At 35.2% G+C, this 23,821-nt stretch overlaps 1 protein-coding gene and 1 non-coding gene across 2 annotated transcripts; both read left to right on the forward strand.

Moving 5' to 3' along the window:
• The first annotated feature begins 603 nt into the window (after window positions 1-603).
• On the forward strand, window positions 604-23,814 carry ARL5B (ARF like GTPase 5B). Its single transcript, XM_019712872.3, has 6 exons — window positions 604-943; window positions 16,409-16,469; window positions 18,146-18,293; window positions 20,068-20,151; window positions 21,427-21,578; window positions 22,540-23,814. Exons 1-6 carry the CDS (start codon window positions 895-897, stop codon window positions 22,586-22,588), a joined length of 543 nt encoding a protein of 180 aa, XP_019568431.1. The 5' UTR covers window positions 604-894; the 3' UTR covers window positions 22,589-23,814.
• LOC141570299 (U4atac minor spliceosomal RNA) lies at window positions 14,896-15,021 on the forward strand. Its single transcript, XR_012494304.2, has one exon. It is a non-coding gene; the product is annotated as a U4atac minor spliceosomal RNA (small nuclear RNA).
• Window positions 23,815-23,821: the final 7 nt, after the last annotated feature.

The following is a 23,821-nucleotide window of genomic DNA, read 5'->3' on the forward strand; positions in this document are numbered from 1 at the left end:
ACTGGGATTCCATTTCAATTAAAGGAAGCTATTTCCAATTAACACTTCAGAAAATAAGTTATTTTCTTATTTTGTAGATTGTGATCTACGAAAACACTGGGTGCGGGGCAAAGTTGGAAACCCTCAAGTGAATCACAGAACTGAACTCTGTGGCTGTAGGAATGCCGTGGTTCGTCTCTCAGTCCCTTCCAGTCACAATTAATAGGCATCCCGGCCGAACCCCCAGACTGCCTGCCAGCACAGGGTGACAGGAAGAGGTCAGGTGTGAGAGCAACTCCCCTCACTTCTGTGCAGTTCCGAGAAACTGCAGTCTGTCCCCACGATCAGAGGCCAGGGACGCACCTGCGCAACGAGAGAAGCTCACGAAAGACAACTTGGCAAACGCTTCTAAACAGAAACAGAAGATGCGTTCACTCAGGGAAAGTCCCCGACTCCCACACACACCCCGCCCGCCGCCACAACCAGCCAATTGGAAATCGCACACCGGAAGCGAAACCGGAGGAAGCGCCACGTCGAAGGCGTGGGTGGACGTAGCGCGCCTACGTCACGCGCCGTCTTTCCGGCGATGGGTGGTCCCGGGATCGGTAGGGGAGGCGGAGCGGAGGCGGGGCTTTGGGCTGGCTGAGGCTCTGGTGGGAAGGTGGGTTCAGACCGAGGGGCCTACGGGTCGGCGTTAGGCTCAGCGGGCTCGAAACAAAGGACTGCCCGAGAGAGGCTCGGCGCGGCGCTTTCCGACCGGTAGCTGAGCGGCCCATCGAGGCTTCTCGGCCAACCAGTGCCCTCGCCGCGCAGGCTCAGTCGGCTTCTCCGCGGTTCCCCACAGCCCGCGCCGCGGCGGGGGCCCCGGCGCAGCGGCACCTGCTGCTGAGGGACCCCGCGGCCCGCCAGGTGCTCATGATGGGGCTGATCTTCGCTAAACTGTGGAACCTCTTCTCTAACCAAGGTGAGGAGGATGGAGCTGGGAGCGGCTCGGATCCGAGGCACAGGGTCTGGCTGGCCGCCGAAGGGGACCGCCGGAGGCAGGGCTCTCGGTGGACACAGATGTTCTGAGCCGCAGAGAAGTGACTTAGTCAAGGGGGCGGGTGAAAACTCAGAATTTTAGGCCGGGAGAGGGTGCAGGAGAGCCCCGGTGTGCGGGAGACTTGGGGAGTCAGGAGAGGAGGCACTTGGTGTTCCCAGGGTCCTAACTAAAAATGTCTGGGTTTTAGCGAAGCTGAGCGGAACGCACCTGAGCGTACCTGGAGGCATTTTTGAGGGCCTTCCATGTTTCTAATTGAACATCTTAAGTCTTGCCCCAGGATAAGAGTCCGCCCTGAAAGCTATCAACTTTTTTTTTTTTTTTTTTAAACTAGTGCTGCTTTGTTTTCCGACCTGGTCTTTAAGCCTCTGCGCCTTCACGTTCCCTCTGATTTCGCCTGCTCTCGAGGACTCGGGAACGAGTCCTCCTCTTGAAATACGTGGGTTTCTGGAAATCTGCCTCCTAAACCCTTTATTCCTTTCTTAGTTGTTAGACATCTAAAGACTTCTGGTTCCATGTAGGCTCTTGCGTGTCCCTAATTAGCCTACAACTGGTTATGAGACATCTAGAAGTTGCAAGTCCTAAGGACCCGGAGGTTGTAAAACCTGTTCTGAGTCAGAATAAGATGTAATGCGTTCTGAAAATACCCAGACGAAATAAAAGGGGGTGGGGGGTGCAGCAATAGGTAAAGTTGTAGACATTCTTCTAACAGATTGTTTTCTTAGTAATTGAGACCAGTTCTTAAATTCAACTAATTTCGTTTTGCGTTTAATACCTGAACATAATAAAAAAAAACACACCAGTGTTTATGATACCAGTTTGTTGCTGCTAATGTATCTTTTCTGGATGTAAGAAGTGAAGAGAATGAAGTGGTTTTAGTTCACTTGTTCCGTAGACTGATGAGAACACTAAAGTAGGCTTTTCAAGGTTATAAATACAGGTACGTGCATACACGTTTTAAGACATGCTAAAAAGTATAAAAATTAATACAGTAATCACCTGCTACCTTTTCCCGTAGTTTAAGAAATAAAACATGACCAAAGTCTTTGGTTCTCCCAATATAACCTGCCCCATTCCCCTTTCTCAAACCCTCTCTGTTTTATTACTGCTCTTTATCATGTTTTTTGAGTCTTCCTTAATCAGGCTAGAAAGGAATGGAGGAGATAAAGGGAAAATTCAGGAGATGAGGCAAGACATTCATGGCTGCTTTGATATGACTATAAAGTCACGTAATTGCTTGCTCAGTTCTAAATCCTTGTGACTATTTAGATTTTCTTTGCCTTTCACTTTCCTGTTGAAAATTTAGAACTAGTAGTTATTCTGTCATTTTATTCTCACTTATTCATGCAACTAACATTTACTCATAGGCCATAAACTAGTCTTCAGAGAAAGGCATAGACGATACAAAGATTTAAAAACAAATGAAAGATGCAAAGTTACTTGCTTTTAAAGTGCTCAAAGGTCAGTAAATGAAGGAAAGTCGTAGAAAAAAAAAAGCAATGTGGTTAATTATTTAACAGATATGTATAAATGTGTGGTGATGGCACCAAAAAGAAAATGATTAATTTTTCTCATGTGATTCCTGGAAGACTGTACAGAAAAAAGTATCCTTGGACTTTAATGATAAATAAGAGTTTACCAGGCATGCTAGCTAGGCAGACTGAGTAGAAGGGTCTTGTTATTCTAGGCAGAAGGACTAATAATATGCAAATAGGAGAGAAATGAAATAGAAGGAAGCTGAAAATAGTTTAGTTTGGCTGTATTTTAGTTTGCCTGTGGGGGAGGTAGAGGAGTTGAGGTTGGAGAGGTAGCCAGGGGAACCAGATCACAGAGGGCCTTGTATGTTGACTAAGACTTTAAACTACAGAATAAGCCCTGGGAGCGGTTGAAGAGTTTGGTCACTATGTTATTTTTAAAGTAAAGTATTGATACTTTAGTTCTTTATTTTTACTTTCTATATCAACAAAATTAATGCTGACAGTCTCAGCATGTTCCATTTTCATTCCTATAACATATCTAATACAGAGATACTCAAGTGACTCAGTCTTGGTTGCATATTAGAATAATATGCCCAGGGCTCCACCTCAGACCAATTAAATCAGAATGGGGTGGGGTGGCCTGGGTATCAGTGTTGTGATGATTCAAATGTGCTGCCAGAGTTCAGAACTAGTTATCTTACCTTAAATACACTCTTCCCTTATCTTTCTTCCAATATTTGCCTCACTCCCATCTCTTTTTTTTTTTCTGTAGTACTTTAGACAACAAGCATCTTCTCATAAATTTGTTACCTTCCTAGGACTAAGTATATTGAAGTATGTATTGGTTAAGTAAAGCTATTACCAAGTATATAATTAATCTCTGCAATTTTGTATTGCTGAATTTTAAGCTACAAGACTGATTACTTTGACACTTATCAATGAAGGAAATAATGTCAAAATCTAAATATCTTTACAGACTTCATTTTATGTATCTATATGATCGTGTATGTGTTTGTATAAAATATATACATATGTGTCTGTGATATCTTTAAACTCGCTTCAGAAGTTGAGCATTTCTTTTTTAACTTTCATAGACTGGTCTTTTTTCTCTCTGTGTTGCCACTGTACATGTGGTCACCAGTTATTTCTTGTTTTACCCAGAATTAAGGACGAATGGAGTATGGTTTTAATGGTAGTTAATTTTCAGAACCAAATAACAATGTCATTTTAATTAATCATTTCTTTGAATTTTATGTTATCATTTTGAGCACTGATAGGCAGCTTTTGTTACTGTTCTTTACTTGTGACTGCTCGCATCTGATTGATGTCTTACATTTCTGTCTTTATCTTATTCTGCTCTTAATTCTGGACTTAACATAACACACTTAAACTTACCACCTAAACTTATGCTTCCTGTTTTTTTGGAACACTCTATCCATTACTTCAGATGGTTCAGATTTCTCATTAAATGTCACTCCTCAGAGAGGCCATCTCTGACCGCTCTTCTCACCCCCAACACTCATTCTCTCTTTTTTTTTTTTTTTTAGTAACATTTTTCTCTACCTGTAATCATAAGTTTATTTGCTTACTTTTTTGTTGTCTATTTCAATAGAAATAAAGGCAAGAATTTTGTCTTACTATTGTATCTCCAGTCCAAAAAAAACTTTGAATTTTCTGTTTTCTTTAAACAAAAGTTTGTATCAGAGTAACATATACATTCTTTTTAAAAAGTTAAAATTATATATATTAGTCAAATCTCTTAACCTGACTTTTTCCCCAGTATATTCTTCCATATTTTTTAATAATATGCACATATACGAATGAAAATTTTCAACATTTGTGTTTTTTAAATTGAGATATAATTGGCATGTAACTTTATATTAGTTTCAAGTGTATAAATCATTTTTCTTATTATGCTGTGAGAGGCATTAGTACTTTTATGACCTTTTCCCTCATCATCCCAATATAGTTTTTCAGTATCATCCACACTCGATCTTTTCATTGTTGTGACTGCAAAGTTTTGTTACTGCTGAGCTAGAGTGCACTGTAATTATGTTTCCATTTTTTTACCCTAGAGTAATAATCCCATCTCATTGCTTTAGTTTCTTTGTTGTTATTATTTATTTGTTTGTTTGTTTGTTTTGTTTGTTTTTAAGGAGGACACAGCTCACAGTGGCCCTTGCGGGGATCTAACTCAACCTTGGTGTTATTAGCACTATGCTCTAACCAACTGAGCTAACAGGCCACCCGCTTTAGTTTCTTTGTACATTTGACTAAGTCATTTCATGCTATCCGAAAACACTGTACAAGTTTCCCAAATTGCACCTATCAGATGATTTATCCTTTCTCCCCACACCCTCGGTATTCCACCCTGCTCCAAACTGGGCTTGTTTCCCACTGTGCCTGGTACTTGTCTTTGCTGTCATTCTAGGAATTTCCTATGCTTTTTAATTTTATTAGAACTTAGGTCCTTCATGCTTTACTCTTACGTTGATGAAGCATATTCTTCAGAAATTTCATGTAAAGTTGTCCAAAGCGATTTTTCTTTTTTGTTTGATTCCAAATGCCTGAAAATGTATTGGTCTTTTCTTTTTTGATTTACAATGGGGCTGGATATAAAATTCTAAGTTGGAAAACATTTCTTTCAGAATTTTGAAGGTATTGTCATTGTCCTCCAGCTTCCAGTTTTGTTGAGAAGACCAGTATTAACTCTGATTTTTTTTTCTCTTTCTAGTAAATTTTAGAATTTTCTGTTTACCCTGGGTATTTTTAAATTTGAAAGAGGTGCGCCTAAATATGTGTCTTTTTTGGTTCATTGTACTAGGCATTCTGAACCTCTTCAATGTAAAGTTGCACCTTTCTTGGTTCTGGAAAATCCTTTCCTCCCCCGACCCCCCCCCAGATTCACGCATATACCTCCACTTTTCGGGAAATCTAAGTCATATTGTGCTAAATTGATTATTAAACATTTCCATTTTACTGTTGTTTTTTTAAAGCCCTTTCTGGGATATTTACTTTGCCTTCCCATCCTCCTATTGAATGTTTTGCTTTAGCTATAATATTTTTAACTTATAAAAACTTATTTGCTAATTTTTTTTTTTTGTTTTGGTTTGTTTTTTAACTTTTTTTTTTTTTTTTTTAACTGTATTTTTCCAGGACCCATCAGCTCCAAGTCAAGCAGTTATTTCAATCTAGTTTTGGAGGGCGCAGCTCAGATTGGCCCATGTAGGACTCGAACCAGCAACCTTATAAGAGCACCGCGCTCTAACCAACTGAGCTAACTGGTCACCCTGCTAAATGTTTTTTGTTTTTTTTAATTGTTCTTATGGCATTGTTTCATAATGCTGTATCTTCTTAATACATTTCTTTGAAGTTTTCTTCTGTTCCCTAATTTTCTATTTCTATTTATTTTCATATTAGCCTTTCACATTGGAAGCTTTCCCCATAGATCTCTTGTAATTCCATTGCATAAATATACCACAGTTTGTTTATTCATTTGCATCATGATGGGTTGTAATACTATGAATACTCTTAAGACTTTTGGTAGCCATGTTTTCATTTCTCTTAGGTGATTGTCTAGGAATACAATTTTTAGGTCATAAGGTAGATATATGATTAGTTTTATAAGATACCGTTTGCTTGTTTTCCAAAGTAGTTATACCATTTTTATATTCTCACCAGCAATGTTTGAGACTTCTACATGTTCCACATACTTATCAGCATTTGATGTTGCCAGTCTTTTTAACTTTAGTTACTCTGTTAGGTGTGTAGTGGTATCTGATTTTGGTTTTAATTTGCATTTTTCTGATGATTATTGGGTGTTAATCACTTTTTCACTTGCTTATTGGTCATTTGTATATTTTCCTTTAAGAAATATTTCTATCCTTCACCCATTTAAAAAAAATTATTTATAAAACTAGTATATATAATTATTTATATGTTCTGAAATTGAGTCCTTTATCAGTTAAATGTTTTGTGAATATTTACCCCAGTCTGTGGCTTCCCTATATTAATTTTCTTAAAGGGGATTTCTGCTCAATGGAAATTTTTAATTTCAGCATAGACTAATTTCTCAATTTTATTTTAAATGGCTGTTGCTTTCTGTACCCTGTTTCTTTCATCTAGAAGCTTTAGCTTCTATGCTTATGTCTGAGTCATCTCAAATTATTTGAGGGCTATGATGTGAGTAGGGCTTGGGGTTCATTTGTCTTATTTTTAACATGGATTTAATGTTAATTAATTTAATGAAGACTTGCTTTGGAGCCTTTGTCAAACCTGAAATGATCATATAAATAGGAGTCTTATCTCTGGACTTTTCTCTGGCATTGATCTGTATGTGTGTTCCTATGCCATACTACACCATCTTGATTACTGTCCTATTTCATAATAAATTTTGAAGTCCGGTAGTGTCAGTCCTCCATATTTGTTTTGTTACTCTTTTCAAAAAAAGCATAAATTTTTGGTCCTTCAAGGAATTGCAGCATACATTACCTTTTTGCAATCTACGAAGTATTTATAATGTAACACTTGTAAAGTGTAAGAACCTTGAAACTTTATAATTGCACTCTCCCTTTCCCTAGTCCTTTGTAACCATATAGGTTATATGTCATATTAGTATGTATTGTATCTACATGTTATAAACTACACAATACAGTGTTATATTTTTTTACAGTGTTACAATTTTTGCTATTAACACTCACATACTCTTTTAAGGTTGAAAAAAGGGTAAAATTTTCTCTTACATTTACCCATGTTACTATTTTTGATGTTTTGAATTTCCATATAGTATAATTTTCCTTCAAGCTGAAGAACTCTAGTATTTTATAGTGTGTCTCGGCTGGTGATGAATTCTCTTAGTTTGCCTTCATTCTTGAAGTATATTTTTGCTGAATATAACATCTTAGGTTGTTTTTTGGTTTTGTTTTTGTTTTGTTTTTTCCCTTAGTACTCTAAAGTTATCCCACTGTCTGTTCTGGTCTCCATTTTCCCTTAGTGAAAACTCAGCCAATATTTATATCTTTATTTCCTTTACTTAGCCTTTCTTTTACTTTTGCCTTCAAGATTTTTCCTTTTTTTGGTTTTCAGCCTATTAACCATGAAGTACCTAACTTTGCTTTTCTTTGTATTTATCACAGTTGGAGTTTGCTGAGCTTCTTCAATTTGTAAATTTTTCATGTTTTTGTACTCACCCAGTGCACTTGTATTTCTCAAATAAGTGTTTTTGTTTTTTTGCCAAATTACCCAACATAACTTATTAGTAAGTTTATAAAGTCAATTTAGTGAGAACCATCATTTTAAAAAGGAATGAATATTCTAAAATAGAAACAATCAGAATGTATCTCAGTTAGGAAAGGTCCTGTTTTATAAAACTTTTGTTTCAGTTATATGTGTCCTGAATCATGACAAAATGTATTTAACTGTGGTGGTTATGGTCCAACAAGTTTGAAAACCACTGATTAGATTGTCTGTGCTCCTTAACATTTGCCTTTTGAATTCTCTAGAGAACTACATTTCAGTATTTCCTGTTGAAGCTCTTCTTATAATTGATTTTGTTCAGTGAGTTGGGGAGATGGAGGGACAATTGATCTTTTTCCTTAGGTACTTCAACCTGGTCTGTGACCTTAGAGTGTTCTGATTAGACTCTTTGATCTTTATCTGCATTTAATCCACTGTGTACCAGAAGGTTGTTGTTTTTCTTCTATCTGATAAGCTATTCTTATTTATTATTATAAAACTGTAAGACTTGATTTTTGTCCTAAAGGTGGGGAGGGGTCACATTGGGAGACTATCAGCCAAACTTCCCACCAACTCCCAATGACCTTAGGCAAGTTATTTAACCTAAGACTCAGTTTCCTCATCAGTGATGTGAGGAACAATATCACTTTCTCGTAGTATGATTATGAGGATTAACTCATATAATGTATGTCAAACACTTAGACTGACACTAGAATATTCCTTTTTATTAACATTTCGTTTTCTTAACTGAGAGTTGAATTCTGGATCTCACTTATCCTTAAGAACATTACTATATGATACTTCTGTTGCTTTAGTGATGCTGTATTGTAAGTGCTTGTTTATATACTCAACTTTAGGATTTTTGAGGGTAGAGACCTTACCTTATTCATCTTAATCACAAATATTACACTAATACATATAATGAACTCAATAAATGTTGAACTATGAATTATCATATTTACATAGCTGCTTTTAACAAAATTTAAGCATCCGGGAATATGGGTACTGTGGTGGGAATAGGGGGAAACTGAACTATTCCTCAAGGGAAATTAATATTTTGTACTAAAAAGAGCAGGAAAACAAATGCTGTATTTACTAGAACAAATTACTTAACTTCATAGGACCTCACTTACTTTCCTATAAAATAAGCAAGGTTGCCCAGGTCAATACTTTTGTACGTTGTTAGAGATCTTGCTTCATCAGAAGTGCCTTACAGGTGACGCATTTGTTGGTGAAGAGGTTGGAGGGAAGGAATCGATCTCAAGATCTGCAGTCTGGGTTCCAAGCTATAATATTTTATGACTCTATAATCAGTGTAACATACGATATATAAGATACAATTAGTTTTCTATGGCTTTTTTTTGTTCCAAGGGCCAGACTTCCTGGGTGTGCTCATCATTGCTGTCCAGGCGTCAGATCTCAGATTGTGACATCACCTCCTCTGAATTTTTACTACCAACCCCTTGCAATAATTCAGACTTATTTTTCATTATATGCGATATCCCAAATTTGCTAAGTCACCAGATTGTTTGTGAAGTCGTATAGTTGTTCACCAAAAAAACACTCTGTGTTTTATATAAGGCTTGCTCTCATTACATGGCAGTATTCATGCAGATATTGTTATCTAGAAGGTAGCAGTCCCTATTTCATGATACTTTTATATCTTCAAAGCTGTCATTTTAACAATACATTTAGTGCTTCTCTAATAATTTTTTCCTCTTGTGTTAGTCTATTGGCATAGTTTGTTATTTAATACTAAAAGTAGTATTTTTTTTTTAATTTGGTATCTACTAAAGCTACAAATTGAGTTTAGTAAAATATTTTTAAAATTGAGTTAAAAGAGAAACTTTTTTCTTTGATTTTTCTTCCACTCATTTTTTTGAACTTCCTTACTTTCAATTATTTTTCTTGTTAGCCATATTTTACCTGTATTTGTCTAAAAGCAAGTGCTCTTACTAATTTTCTTTTGCAGCCTCGTCCTGTATAGTCTTTATGCCTTGCTTACAAAAATATATGAGCCAGCTTTTTAGGACTTCCAAAAGAACAAATACTACAGCCAAGACTGCAGAGAAACCTCTGTGCAAGTACTTGATCAAAATTAACAAAAGCTCTGCAATTGGACTTTTTCTTTCTTTTAGTATAAATAAACATGCTTTGTGTCTGGCTCTGGAAATGCATAGATTAGTAACACTGGAAATACACTTCTCTCTCAAACCTTTTTTGCTGGAAGAGGTGCAGCTTGGTCTCCTGGAAGAGACTGCTAGTGAAATGTGATGCCCAAGGTGATTATCTCATGGTGTGTGACACATTTTTTAAACATTTGGATTCATTATCAAGAAGAAATAGAAAATCTGAACAGATTGATAACTGTTAATGAAATCAAATCAGTAATCATAAAAACTCACAACAAACAAAAATTCTGGCTCCAATGGCTTCATAGGTGATTAATGAATTCAGTAAAGTAGCAGGATACAAAATTAATATTCAGAAATCAGTTGCGTTTTTATATACCAATAACGAACTATCAGAAAGGGAAATTAAGAAAACAGTCCCATTTACAGTTGTATCAAAAAAAATAAAATACCTAGGAATAAATTTAATCAAGGAGTTAAAAGACCTGTACTTAGAAAACTGTAAGACATTGAAGACAGACATTGAAGAAGATAACAAATAAATGGAAGTGTTTACTGTGCTCATGGATAGGAAGAATGAACATCATTTAAATGTCCATACTACGCAAAGCAATGTAACGATTCAGTACAATCCCTATCAAAATACCAATGGCATTTTTCACAGAACTACAGCAAATAATCCTAAAATTTGTATGGAACTACAGAAGCCCCCCCGAAAAGCCAAAGCAATCTTGAGAAAGAACAAAGTTGGAAGTATCACGCTACCTGCTATCAAACTATACAAAAAGAGTAATCCAAAGAAGCATGGTACTATTGGCATAAAAATAGACAAATCGATCAATAGAGCAGAATAGAGAACCTAGAAATAAACCCACATCTATATGGTCAATTAATCTGTAACAAAGGAGGCAAGAATATACAATGGGGTAAAGACAGTCTCTTCAATAAATTGTGTGAGGAAAACTGAAGAGATACGTGCAAAAAATGAAAGTAGACCACTTTCTTACACCATACACAATAGTAAATTCAAGTGGATTAAAGACTTAAATGTAAGATGAAACTCCTATAAGATAATATGGTAACTTCTGGCATCACTCTTAGAAATATTTTTTAGATATGTCTCCTCAGGCAGGGGAAACAAAAGAAAAAAATAAACAAATGGTACTACATCAAACTAAAGTTTTTGTACAGCAAAGGAAACCATCAACAAAATGAAAAGACAGCCTACTGAATGTGAGACGATATTCACCAATGATACATCTGTTAAGGGGTTAACAACTAAAATATGTAAAGAACTCATACAACTTACAACTTTAATTACACACAAAAAAATTGTCTAATTAAAAAATGGGCAGTGGACCTGAATAGACATTTATCATAAGAGGACATGCAGATGGCCAATAGATACAAAAACAAAAAAACAAAAACGCTCAACATCACTAATCATCAGAGAAATGCAAATTAAAACCACCATGAGATATCACCTTACACCTATCAGAGTGGCTATCATTAATAAATCAACAAACAACTATTGTTGGTGAAGATGTGTGGAAAAGGGAACCCTTGTACACTTGGTGGGATTGCAAATTGGTATAGCCACTGTGGAAAATGGTAAAGAGGTGCCTCAAAAAAATTAAAAATAGAACTCATGTGACCCAGCAGTCCTACCTCTTGAGTATTTATCCAAAGAAATCCAAAGCACAAATTCAAAAAGATATATGCACCCTATGTTCGTTGCAGCAGTATTTACAATAGCCAAGATATGGAAGTAACCTAAGTGTCCATTGATAGATAATTGGATAAAGAAGATGTGGTACATACATAAAATGGAATATTACTCGACCGTAAAAAAAAAACAAAAAAAAAACGAAATCTTACGTTTGTGACAACATGGATGGACTTAGAGAATATTATGCTACGTGAAATAAGTCAGACAAAAAAAGACAAATAGCTTATGATCTCACTTACATGTAGAATCTAAAAAACAAACGAAAGAACAAAACAAACTCAGAGATATAAAGAACAGACTAATGGTTGCCAGATAGGAGAGGCGTTAGGGGGCTGGGTGAAAAAGTGAAGGAATTAAGAAGTACAAATTGGTAGTTACAAAATAGTCACAGGGATATAAAGTTATAACATAAGGAATATAGTTAATAATGTAATAACTGTATGCTGCCAGGTGGGTACTAGAGTTATTGGGGTGATCACTTCATAAGTTATATAAATGTCTAATCACTGTGCTCTATGCCTGAAACTAATATAATATTGAATGTCATCTGTAATCGAAAAAAAAATTTAATTAAAAATAAAAATAAGTAAATATACATCGAGGGGAAAAAATTACATTCATTATAACTTTGATACTTATGGGAATATCTAATTCTAAAGTTATTTGGCTATGCACAAAAGCTTTTAAAGTGTACACACCCTATCCTTCACACACACATCCCGGCCCCTAAGCATGGGCAGTTTATACTGTGTGGCAACATGTTGATTTTAATAATGCTATTGGGAAAAGTAAAATTTTTTATAATTCTATTTGCAAAATCCATTCTAAATAATTTCTCATTATCCATGTTACAGTTTGCCATATTTAAGGTTAACTAAGAATTGACCATGTTTTTTGTCTTTCTACTAAATATTTCGTTTTCTTGGTGAGTAGTTTGAGGAGTTAGAAGTTACGAATATAAGGCTCATACACACACACACACACACACACACACACACACACACATACGCAGTTGGACAATTAAGTCTGCGAACTTGTTGCAGTGATGTTGCTAACCTTTTTTGATATCAGAGGGATTATTTATTATGAATTTATACCAACTGGACAAACAGTTAATCACGTTTACTATTTGGAAGTGCTGAGAAGGTTGCATGAAAAAGTTGGACAACCTGAACTTTTTGCCAACAATTCATGGCTCTTGCATCACGACGATGCACCAGCTCACACAGCACCATCTGTGAGGGAGTTTTTAGCCAGTCAACAAATAACTGTATTGGAACACCTTCCCTATTCACCTGATCTGGCCCCCAGTGACTTCTTTCTTTACCCAAAGATAAAGGAAGTATTGAAAGGAAGACATTTTGATGACATTCAGGACATCAAATGGCCATTCCAGAAAAAGAGTTTCAAAACTGCTCTAAAGGGTGGACTAGGCACTAGCATCAGTGCATAGCTTCCCATGGGGAGTACTTTGAAGGTGACCATAGTGATATTCAGCAATGAGGTATGTAGCACTTTTTGTAGGATGAGTTCACGAACTTAATTGTCCCACCTCTTATGTACATGTTAAGGATCAGTTGAAGTTGTAACAGTTATATAGTTTTCTCCTCACTACTTTAGATGTTTCAGTTCTAATGAAATGAGAAATCTCTACTCTTTGCTGTGTAAGTAGAAATGATGTTAAATGTCCAATGTTCATCTGATTGGCAGCTGAATTTGAAATTTGACCTTTGGGATAGATCCTTTCTCACCTTGGTTATGACTGACTTGTACCATAACTGATATATTTTGGGAGTCTTTTTAAACTTATTAGGTAAACAGATAAAAATTATTGCTGGGTAATACAAATAGTACACATTTCTACGTATCTTTCTATATCTTGTTTAGTGAACTATGACAGGTGAAGTAAATTATTTTTATCAAGGCTACTCTACAGGAAATCAGACAATTATCAATTTAGTTGATTTTTGTGTATTTCAATACATGGAATAATATCTGTATATGGCCTATCAGTAATGCCCAGCCAAAAAGAAGCAGTAGTGAGCAGGCAGCCTGGGTCATGTGTTCCAAGCATGAGAGCCCCTTTTTAACATCAGGCAACGTGATACACCACTACATGATCGTAGTTATGCTTTTGGTATGTGCTGATGTGAAAATTTGATAGACAACTGTAATTTAATAACAGCTTCAAACTAACTCTATTTTATTAATCTAGATACCACTTGTGGGTATTTAAAGCAATACATTAATTTTGTTTTCTGCTTACAATAAGGAGAATATATGTTATTGACAATGTTTTTCTCATTGTTTCTTGGATAGGTAAAAGCTTTACTAACATTTGTGAACTGACGTCTTTGGTCATTGACACACTCAAGTAGCACCTGAGTACAACAGAGGCATTTGAAGGGAGAATTGCAGTTATGCAACAGAGTCCAAACAGCTTTTATTTTGTACTTGGTTTTTTAGTAAATGCCCGTTGAACTTGATTTCACTCTTACTGTACAGAGGATGTTAAAGAAATTTTTTTAAAAGAAAAGATTTAAAATAAACCCGTGGTTATTTCATACATTTAAAAAGTATTTAGCATTCCTTTTATGTTGATGATGTTTTGTTTTATAGTCAGGTTGTTGAAAATTTTAACATCAGAAGATAGGCCTCAGTTTACCTGAAGAATAGATAGATGTACATACCTTCAACATAAGACAGAATTGAAATTGTGTTTTCTCTTAATTGCTAGAATTCCTTACCACTGAGGGGGAAAAAGGAATCTGAAAAAGACCTTAAATTAATCAAAGATTTGAAACGTTAATGATATTCATACTCTATCCACCTTCAGGGTTTGTCACCCCTGCCTTAGTTCAAATTGGGAACCAGTCTTTCAAAATGATGTATTATTTATGGGTTTTACCATCACAGGCCTTCAATGCTGTGATCATTGTCATAATAGAAGATGTGAAGCAAGGGAAGGGACAGGACTGTTTGCAAATGGCCTTTGGGTGTTCCCTGAGTTGCCTCAACAGTGAACCGCCTAGTACTTTCTATTCCTCCATTCCCTCCTCCTAGTGGGAGTATCTGCACCCACGTTTAACTTACCTATAGTTCAGGCTTCCTTCTCATATCTTCAGGGACCTTCTGGGCTCCACATGCTGGGCAGATGATTTCCAGCTGTCATCAAAATGTAGAATGCTTGGGGCCAGGCAGTCTGACTGTTCCTCCACTGGTAAGAGTGCTCTTTTTCCTATACTGGAAGGGAGAAAAACAGGGCACCACTTAAAGACTGGCTCCATTAGAAATTACAAACCAACCATCCTTTTCTTGGGGTTGCGCTACTGTCCAGTGAACGAGAAGGGAGGACCGTACTGCTAACGCCTAAACACCACACTCGCATCAGTTAGAGCTCTGCTTTATTTTGCTGCAGTTTTTGGAAAAAATAAAAACCCCTTTTTCCACGAAAAAAAAAAAATTACAAACCCAAAGAGTCAGAAAAGGACGGTTAGAGTGCATAAGCAAACAAGTTTTGCTTGGTTTTACAAAGCAACTTCTTCCATAGTGAAAACAGCCCTTGCAGAGGACCATGTCATTTGTCCTGTAACAGACAGTAAGTACCAAAGCCATGCAGGTCACTAGAAGATACTGGTGGTTTGTCATCTAAGAACTTGTCTGTGAATTAGGACCCCTCTCTTTGGCTGATGCAATGTTAACATTTTAGAGTAGGAATATGATCTGATACTTGCTTAGATGTGCAATGAGAATTTTGGCATTCATCATGAGAGGTTGACAGGAAGAGCAGGGGTCTGATAGGAAATGGGTCAGATCATTCATTGGCAGCAAATCAATTGATTGTGTTGTTCTCATGGCAACTTCCTTACATGCCCTATTTAGGTTCACTGGTAGCTTTTTAAACATTCTGCCCTGGGGAAAAACAATCTTTAATATATTCTGTATAGGTTAAAATCTAGAAAAGACAATAGCTGGAATGTTTTCTGTTTTCAAAGGAGGTTTCAGAATATCTATCACTAAAGAACAGGACTGACCTTAAAAACTACTTAGGAAAGAAGTGACTATTTGGTTCGTGGCACCAGAGGAGAAGAGGACTGAAGAGGTTTTTGTATATATTGTAGAAGCAGTGTCTGCTCAAGAGTTGTAAAATCCAGATTGAGAAAGCATGAAAGATTAAGTAATTGCCTATTTATCTGTAAATTAATGGAAAGAATGAAAAACTCATTGAAAGTGTATGTGTCTCATTAGCAACTGGGAAAACTTTTTAGTTTTATGTTTCAAAGTGGGTTTTTAGGTGAAAGGGAAAAGACCTTGGTATATGTAGGTGGGAAAATTTCCAGGTGTAAAAACAACTTGGAAAAAAGCTAATTTGATTAGTAGAGATGGCAAGCGTAAAACACCTTTTTTTAAAAAAAACTTACACTTCAAGTCATAATGTCTTGTCAAGTCTAGTATTTGGGTCTTTTCCTCCCAAACTCAGTATACGTGACCAAGTTCTCTTATTCCTTCCTCTTCCCTATCTCCCACATTCTTGTTTAATACGTTGTGTATGGCGGGGTTTAAATCCCTTGTGAAGATTCTCGTGATCCGTATGCAACGTGTTAAGAGAGCTAGATAATATCATAATCGATTGCATCACTTAAGGCAGGTAGTCATGACATTGTAAAGTTCTCTTTCTTTCTGTATTTTAACAATCCAATAACAAATATCCAGTGAATGATTCTTATTGGAGAGCTAAGTAATAATCACTGTTTAAAGCATGTAATTGTAATGTGCAGCAGTGTTAAATGTTTATGGTTTGCTTTTTTTTTTATAGAACACAAAGTGATTATAGTAGGACTGGATAATGCAGGGAAAACCACCATTCTTTATCAATTGTAAGTATGGGTGTTCATTTAAACAATTTTTGTTATTTTAGTTACTAGAACTAATTTTGTGTAATTGATAAGATGCTATTAATATTACACTGTCACGGAAAAACTTAAACATATGGTTTTGTATTTTACCAAACAAAATTTATGAAAAAGTAAATAAGATAAACTGTTCTATGTTTGCTAAAGCCTTCACAAACACTCCTCTTTTCCTGGCCATGAAACGAAGAATTAATATTAAAGTAAAATAAAGAAAGCACATACTATATGCTGGAGTGAAGTAATAAAGTACATTTTACATAGTTATTCCCACACTGAGGTCCATGTAACAAGGTTGTTATCTCTAGGAAGCTATTGCTTTTCCCGAAGTAGCTCTGGAATTGTTTAATATGGTCAGACTTGTCAAATCAAAAGAAATTAAGATTGCCCCTGAAACTAGTGCTTTAGTAGCTTGCAACAGGGAGAGGCTTGAGACTTTCAGAGAAATAAATTAATACTTGAAGGAAATTTTAACAGCCCATCAGTCCGCTTGTCAGAGTACTTCCCATTATCCTTTTAGTGCCACTGAAATGATTCTTGTCAAACAATGAAAGTGGATTAATGTCCTCAGCATTTTATCAGGTAGTTCTAAAAAATGCAGTGTACCGTAGTGTGTGTGGCTCTTACCTCTTCCCACCTCATCTTAAGTGTATTCGCTAACAGCTCTCCAGAAATAATTCACATGCTTAACATATTTTTCTTTTAGCTACCGCATTTCCCTGAAAATAAGACCTAACCGGAAAATAAGTCCTGGCATGATTTTTCAGGTTGACATCCCCTGAGCATAAGCCCTAATGCGTCTTTTGGAGCAAAAATTAATATAAGACCTGGTCTTATTTTGGGGGAAACATGGTACTTTGCTAAAAAGCTACTAACTTATAGCTTGTTTTTTCAGAGTTGAATAGCTACTTGTTTTTCTTGAAAACATTCATTGGCCATTATGTATTTTGATATGACTTAGGCTTTAAACATTCAAATAGAAACTTTTCAGTCATCCCAATAAACTTTAATTAAAAAAAAATAAATAAATGAAAAATCTGTCACTGTTGTTGAAATATGTGTGATATGAGCATCAATGTTCTAAATATATTTAGAAGTAATTTTAATTAATATTTGCATTTACCCAAGACCTTATCTGTTTAAGACTGTGGTCTAGGTTAATAGGCCTGAAATAATTTTTATAGCTTAGCCACATCTCAATTTTCTCACATAGTCTTCAGAATTATAGATAGCCTACTATTCCATGGTTGCTACTTTGCAAGTATTGATGTCACAGTCACCCAGAAACTTGCTCTTTCAGGATGCAGCATTGGTTCTGCTATAATTGATAAATAGGACGTGGTGGTATTGGAATTTTGGCGCCAGAAATGCAAACTCACACCATAAGATTCCATTCCATCTAGATCAAGCCTATAATTCATTACATGAAAAGAACAAAAAAAAAAGTCTTCCTTTAGGAGTTGTCTCTGTCTAGATAATTGTTTGTACAAATGTTCTATAATATAGGTTCTATTTTTGATGCTAATGATTACCATCATTATGCAAATAAGGACGATTGACTCCTATTGAAAAATACAGAGATTAAAACGTGCTTTAGGTTCTCAAGATTTGCAAGAGTTTTTATGATGTCTGTCTTCCAACAGCTTGATGAATGAAGTGGTTCATACATCTCCAACCATAGGAAGTAATGTTGAAGAAATAGTTGTGAAGAACACTCATTTTCTTATGTGGGATATTGGTGGTCAAGAGTCACTGCGGTCATCCTGGAACACGTATTACTCAAACACAGAGGTATGCTCAAGTTGGTTCTTGCTGATCCATGTATGTTTATAGCGTTACAAAATGGTATCATGTTTCCCCGAAAATAAGACCTAGCCGACAATCAGCTCTAATGTGTCTTTTGGAGCAAAAATTAATATAAGACCCAGTCTTACTGTATTATAATATTAGACCGGATATGATATGATATATGATATGATATGATATGATATGATATGGTACTGGGTCATATTAATTTTTGCTCCAAAAGACACATTAGAGCTGATTGTCCGGCGAGGTCTTATTTTCCGGGAAACACGGTAGTTATTGAAATTGCTGAAACTCTAGACTTAGCAAGGGTCCAGAAAGAGATACATTATCACTGATGCCATATGCACAAAATGTTCTTTTAATAAACTATTTCTACAAGAATAGCACAATTACCGCGTTTCCCCCAAAATAAGACCTAACCGGAAAATGAGCCCTAGCATGATTTTTCAGGATGATATCCCCTGGACATAAGCCCTAATGCATCTTTTGGAATAAAAATTAATATAAGAACCGGTCTTATTTGTGGGGAAACACGGTACTGCCAAGAACCATAGGCCTTTATTGCAGCACACCAGTATAGTTCATAGCATTTGCAGTCTTAGATTGGTACAGATCTAATCTATGTGGTGTCCCCCTGATGGCTTTGTTCATCCTTATCATCTCGCATCTTAAATTCTTCATGCTAAGGGGCCATCCAAAAGCTGAAATGTTTCCACTATAATATAAGGAGTAACAGTTGCTAACTAATTTCTGGCACCTCATGAATTTACAGGATTACTTCTACATATTCTGACTATTCTAACTTTGCCTTGTTTCTTATATTTATCTCTTCTGTTTTCTTTCCCTTTATTACCTTCTAAGCTTTTCTGAGTTTATGTTCAGATTACTCTAGTTGTCTCTTTCTCTAATTTTAATGCCATCTGAAAAATCTGATTCTATCCCTTTCTGTCTGGATTTATTTTGCATCAATTCCTCCACTATAACCCTTAACACCATTTAGTCTCATTTCTTAATTTTTCCTTCTACATAGATGTTCAGTTTGGGAGCCATTTCTCACTACGTCTTATTTTTCTTATCAAAAATGCTTTTATTTTTAATGTGTGACACTCACCTTTTTTCATATACAGTTACCAACAGCTTTTTCCAGTTCTCTTTGCTCTCTTAATTTCACCTGCATCATCTTTAGCATGTTGCCACCTAAGTATATGTTTCTGTTTAGCACATTTTTCTTGCACTTTTATTGTTGATATTGTTATGTAAAAATGCCTTACTCGTTAAGTTATTTTTGTTAATGTGTTTCTCTTTTTCTTTCAAACTAGCCTGCATACTTCTAATAAGCAGGAGACTTTGTTAAACATAAATATTGATTGCCTAAATGAATGATTATAGTACTCTTAAGGTTTGGCAAAAGAGTTTACTTACTGTGACTTTCTTCTTAAAAATTAGTTTTTATTACTTGCATTTTAAAAATAAATATTAGTATTATAGAGTATTATTATGTATTCAAACATCACTTAAATAAAATTGGGCATGGTGTTTTTATTTGTTGAAGTTGCGAGTTATTTTCTTACTAACATTTGGATTTCACTGCTTGATATGGTTCCATATAATATCAACTCTTTATGATGAAAAAGGAGTAGACTGTTTTGTAGTAATGATGATGCCATGTGAAGAAAGTACTTCTATCACATACGAGTAGTAGTGCAGAAAATTTCAACCTCCCATTCAGTTTTCTTTCTCTTTAATTGTCTTCCAGTTCATCATTCTTGTCGTTGATAGCATTGACAGGGAACGACTAGCTATAACGAAAGAAGAATTATACAGAATGTTGGCTCATGAGGTAATTTTGATAAACAGTGGAGTAAGGTATCTGTATACTGGTTTTGCTTTTTTACAAAGATTAATGTTCTCTGCTGTTGGTTATTTAATCACTAACAAAGTTTTATATATTAAATTGATGAAAGTCTGGAAGTCAACAATTTTTATTACTTTTTCAAACTTAAAAAAATACAACATGTTAATTTGTAGACAACTATTATTGAAAAGATTTTTTTAAGTTAAAACTACTCGTTTATGCTTAAAGAGTCTGATGGATTGAGGCAGGAAAGGAGAAAACTTAAGTGGTTTTTCCCCAAGAGTTTATAATAACTGAAAATTCTTTAGTGAATAAGTTGAGATCACTTAATTCTAAACATTTCAGATATACCAAAAACTTGGGTAATAAAACATTCATGCACCCACCATTCATATTAAATATCTTATGAGATCTCTCCAATCTGATTTCCTTCCTTTCTCTCTCAAGAAATCCAAGAATTCCACTATCCTAAAAGTAGTGATTGTCAGTCTTATGAATATTTTTTATACTTTCACTGCATTTTTATATACCTGTCGGTTGTACAGAATATTACATCTCATGTTCATAAAAGTTTACATAATGGTTATATACTATATCTTTCTGTAACTTGGTTTGTTGGGGTTATTTTTGCACCACGCTGTGATTTATTTATGTTAGTACATACAGCTTTAGTCCATTTGCTTTAATAACCATATAGTATTCCACTGTATGAATATATCACAGTTGATCTCTGTTCTTCTATTAATGAACATTTAGGTTATTTCCAATATAAACAATTTATATTTTGATAATATAAGCAATACTGCAGTGAACATTAATGAATGAGCTTAAGCTATACAAAGACTAGTAAATAATAAGTATTACCCATTACATCACTCTCAGTACTCTCCTTTAAATTTTGGAGAAACTAGTATTTGGTAACATATTACATATTTGCCGATTAGAATATTGTTCATATTGTTTTAAGTCATTATTTAAGGTTCATGTTTATTTTACTGATCCCTCTGCCCCAACAGTAGCAAAATAACTTTTTATTATCTAGCTTATATTAATTAATCTTTGTTAGAGTGAATTATTAAATCATGGTTATTTGAGATAATTTTTTTGTTGCTGTAAAATGTTTAATATTAGCGCCTAATCATTTTAAAGTAGGGGGTTTCATTATAACTGTCCAGGAGGATACATTTCACCCTTCTGCTTCATTAATTTAATTTGAATTGTGACATTTCACATATTAGAAATATTTCATATTAATTGCAGGATTTACGGAAGGCTGCGGTCCTTATCTTTGCAAATAAACAGGATATGAAAGGGTGTATGACAGCAGCTGAAATCTCCAAATACCTCACCCTGAGTTCCATTAAGGACCATCCATGGCACATTCAGTCCTGCTGTGCTCTCACTGGAGAAGGGTGAGTGCTAATCAGTATGAGGGGAGGTGTGAGTTCTTTCAAATTCCTTGTCTTCTTTGCTCCTGCTCCTCTTTGGTTTTTAATTAAAGATGCTATTTAGGGTTACAAGATTGAAGGAGCTTTAATGTATTACTGTTAAATTACAATTTAACAAAGTTATTGGAATTTTTTTGTAACTTAATATAAACAGAATATTTTACCAAAAAGAAGGTAATACACTTTTGAATTTTCACAATCGCTATTTTTAGTTGTTCTTTTCCAAGAAATTTCACACTTTCTGCAAAGGCTTACTTAAGCCTGAGTTCCCAGCTTTTCATAAGAATTCATCTCCTTTATCACCAGGAGTCCTTTTGGAATGCTTACTTCTTTCTAGGCAATAAACATTTGAAATAAATGCCACTATAATACATTCTTACTTTCTAAGAACTTGGGTTTGGATAAATAGGCTGAGGAGAACCCAGTGTGTTATGTATTGATTACCCAGTTTATTTCCAGGAACTTCCTTATGCTCAAATCAACTTGACCTTCGTTTTTCTCATACTAGAAATAGCTTGTAATATAATGGACACATGAGGACATTTTGACCTATATTTTTAAGACTGGACCATAAGCATTCTGTTCTTTAGAATTTAGGAGGTAAGGTGAAGTTCCTGTTGTCTTTCTGCAGTGGTTTCGGTTTTAGTTTATCTAAAGGGGTGAGAGGAGGTGAGGAGTATTTGCTATCTTGCTGGCAAAACTGCCAAAGCTGTACCAAGATGAGACTGAAGCAATTTCCTACGTTACTCAACTGAAATCATTCGTTTAAGTGAATTTTTCACTTATTTTAGTGTTACCTGAATATTGTCACTTAAGTGTGTAAATAATTGTAGTACCAACCTTTGGGTAAGACTTAAAAATAATAAGATGCTTTCAATTTTTAAGAATCAAGTTTTTCATTTTGAAAACATTTCTCTTGTTTCAGGTTATGCCAAGGTCTAGAGTGGATGACCTCCCGGGTTGGTGTGAGATAACTTTTTTGCTCGAAAGAGACTGCTCTATTTATTCTGTGACATGAACATTTTTTTCTAGTACTTTTGGCTGCTAAGGCAGCAGCATGTTTAATTTATAACAACACAAACCTCTATGAGCAACACTTGAATCAAGTGCAGCTGAACTGGAACATGAAAGATTTTTTTCTTAACTTTTTTTTAATGCACTAATCTTCAGTTGGATGAACACTAACATATAACTATGTTTTTAGCAACAGAATTTTTCTGGATGCTTATTCTAGTTATTCAATGACTGCCTTGTAAGAAATGTTTGTCATATGTTTAATGTTTTCTGAAATATTGTAATAACTTTAGTGACCAATTTCTTTCATTTCTTGGCCAGCCCTACTCCCACGTGAAAATTACTGGTTTGACAAAGTAATAGTGGAAATGATCAGGTACTGCTTGCAAACTTAATGAGCACTAATGATTTGCTCCCTCTATAAACCACTTATCTCTTGGACAGAACTTACAGACAAAGAAATCTGCCTAGAGGATATATATATAAAGAAGATTAAACATCATAAGAACTGCCTTTAAATGAGTTAACTTCCCCTACATTGTTGCAAGTCATGGAATAAGTGACTATTAGCATGGAAATTAAGTAGACTATTTATCTAAAAGAATTAAGTTCACTTCTCTGCATATAACACAGGATTAGTTTTGGTTAAAAACTAATCAAAGTAAAATACTTATTTAAAAGCCCAATTTTGATGGTAAATATAAATCTATATTTTAAGGATTTTAAGTATGTCGTATTATTCAATGCATACGTAACTATTGGAAGTTATTAAAGCATACCAGCACTAATACTAAAACCAGACGCCTGGAATATATTTTACTATCAATTATAAACAACCTTATTATCAGCATAAAGTTCAACTGTTCCATTTTCAAGGGACATCCCATCTGTGCTGGGCAATAGCTAAAGTAAAAGTATAAACGTTTTCATTTTATTTCTTAAAATTTGAAATTGCGTCTAATAGTATTTCTACCACCAGCAGTGTTACTTAAAAAACAAGGCTTTCCTTAAGTCTGTTTGAGGTTGTATGTAATAGGCTTGAAACAATTGCCATCTTTATAGTTATGCCTCATGTTCTAACATCTTTTACTGGAGAATAGGAAACACCTGAGCTTAACAACTGAACCAGGTTTTAGAATATTACTATGAGACTCAAAGTTAATACTAACAATTTATAAATTAAAAATTAGGAA

This window comes from Rhinolophus sinicus, chromosome 1 (genome assembly GCF_057876585.1).
Source record: "Rhinolophus sinicus isolate RSI-liver-muscle chromosome 1, RSI-T2T, whole genome shotgun sequence".
NCBI classification, from domain to species: domain Eukaryota; kingdom Metazoa; phylum Chordata; class Mammalia; order Chiroptera; family Rhinolophidae; genus Rhinolophus; species Rhinolophus sinicus.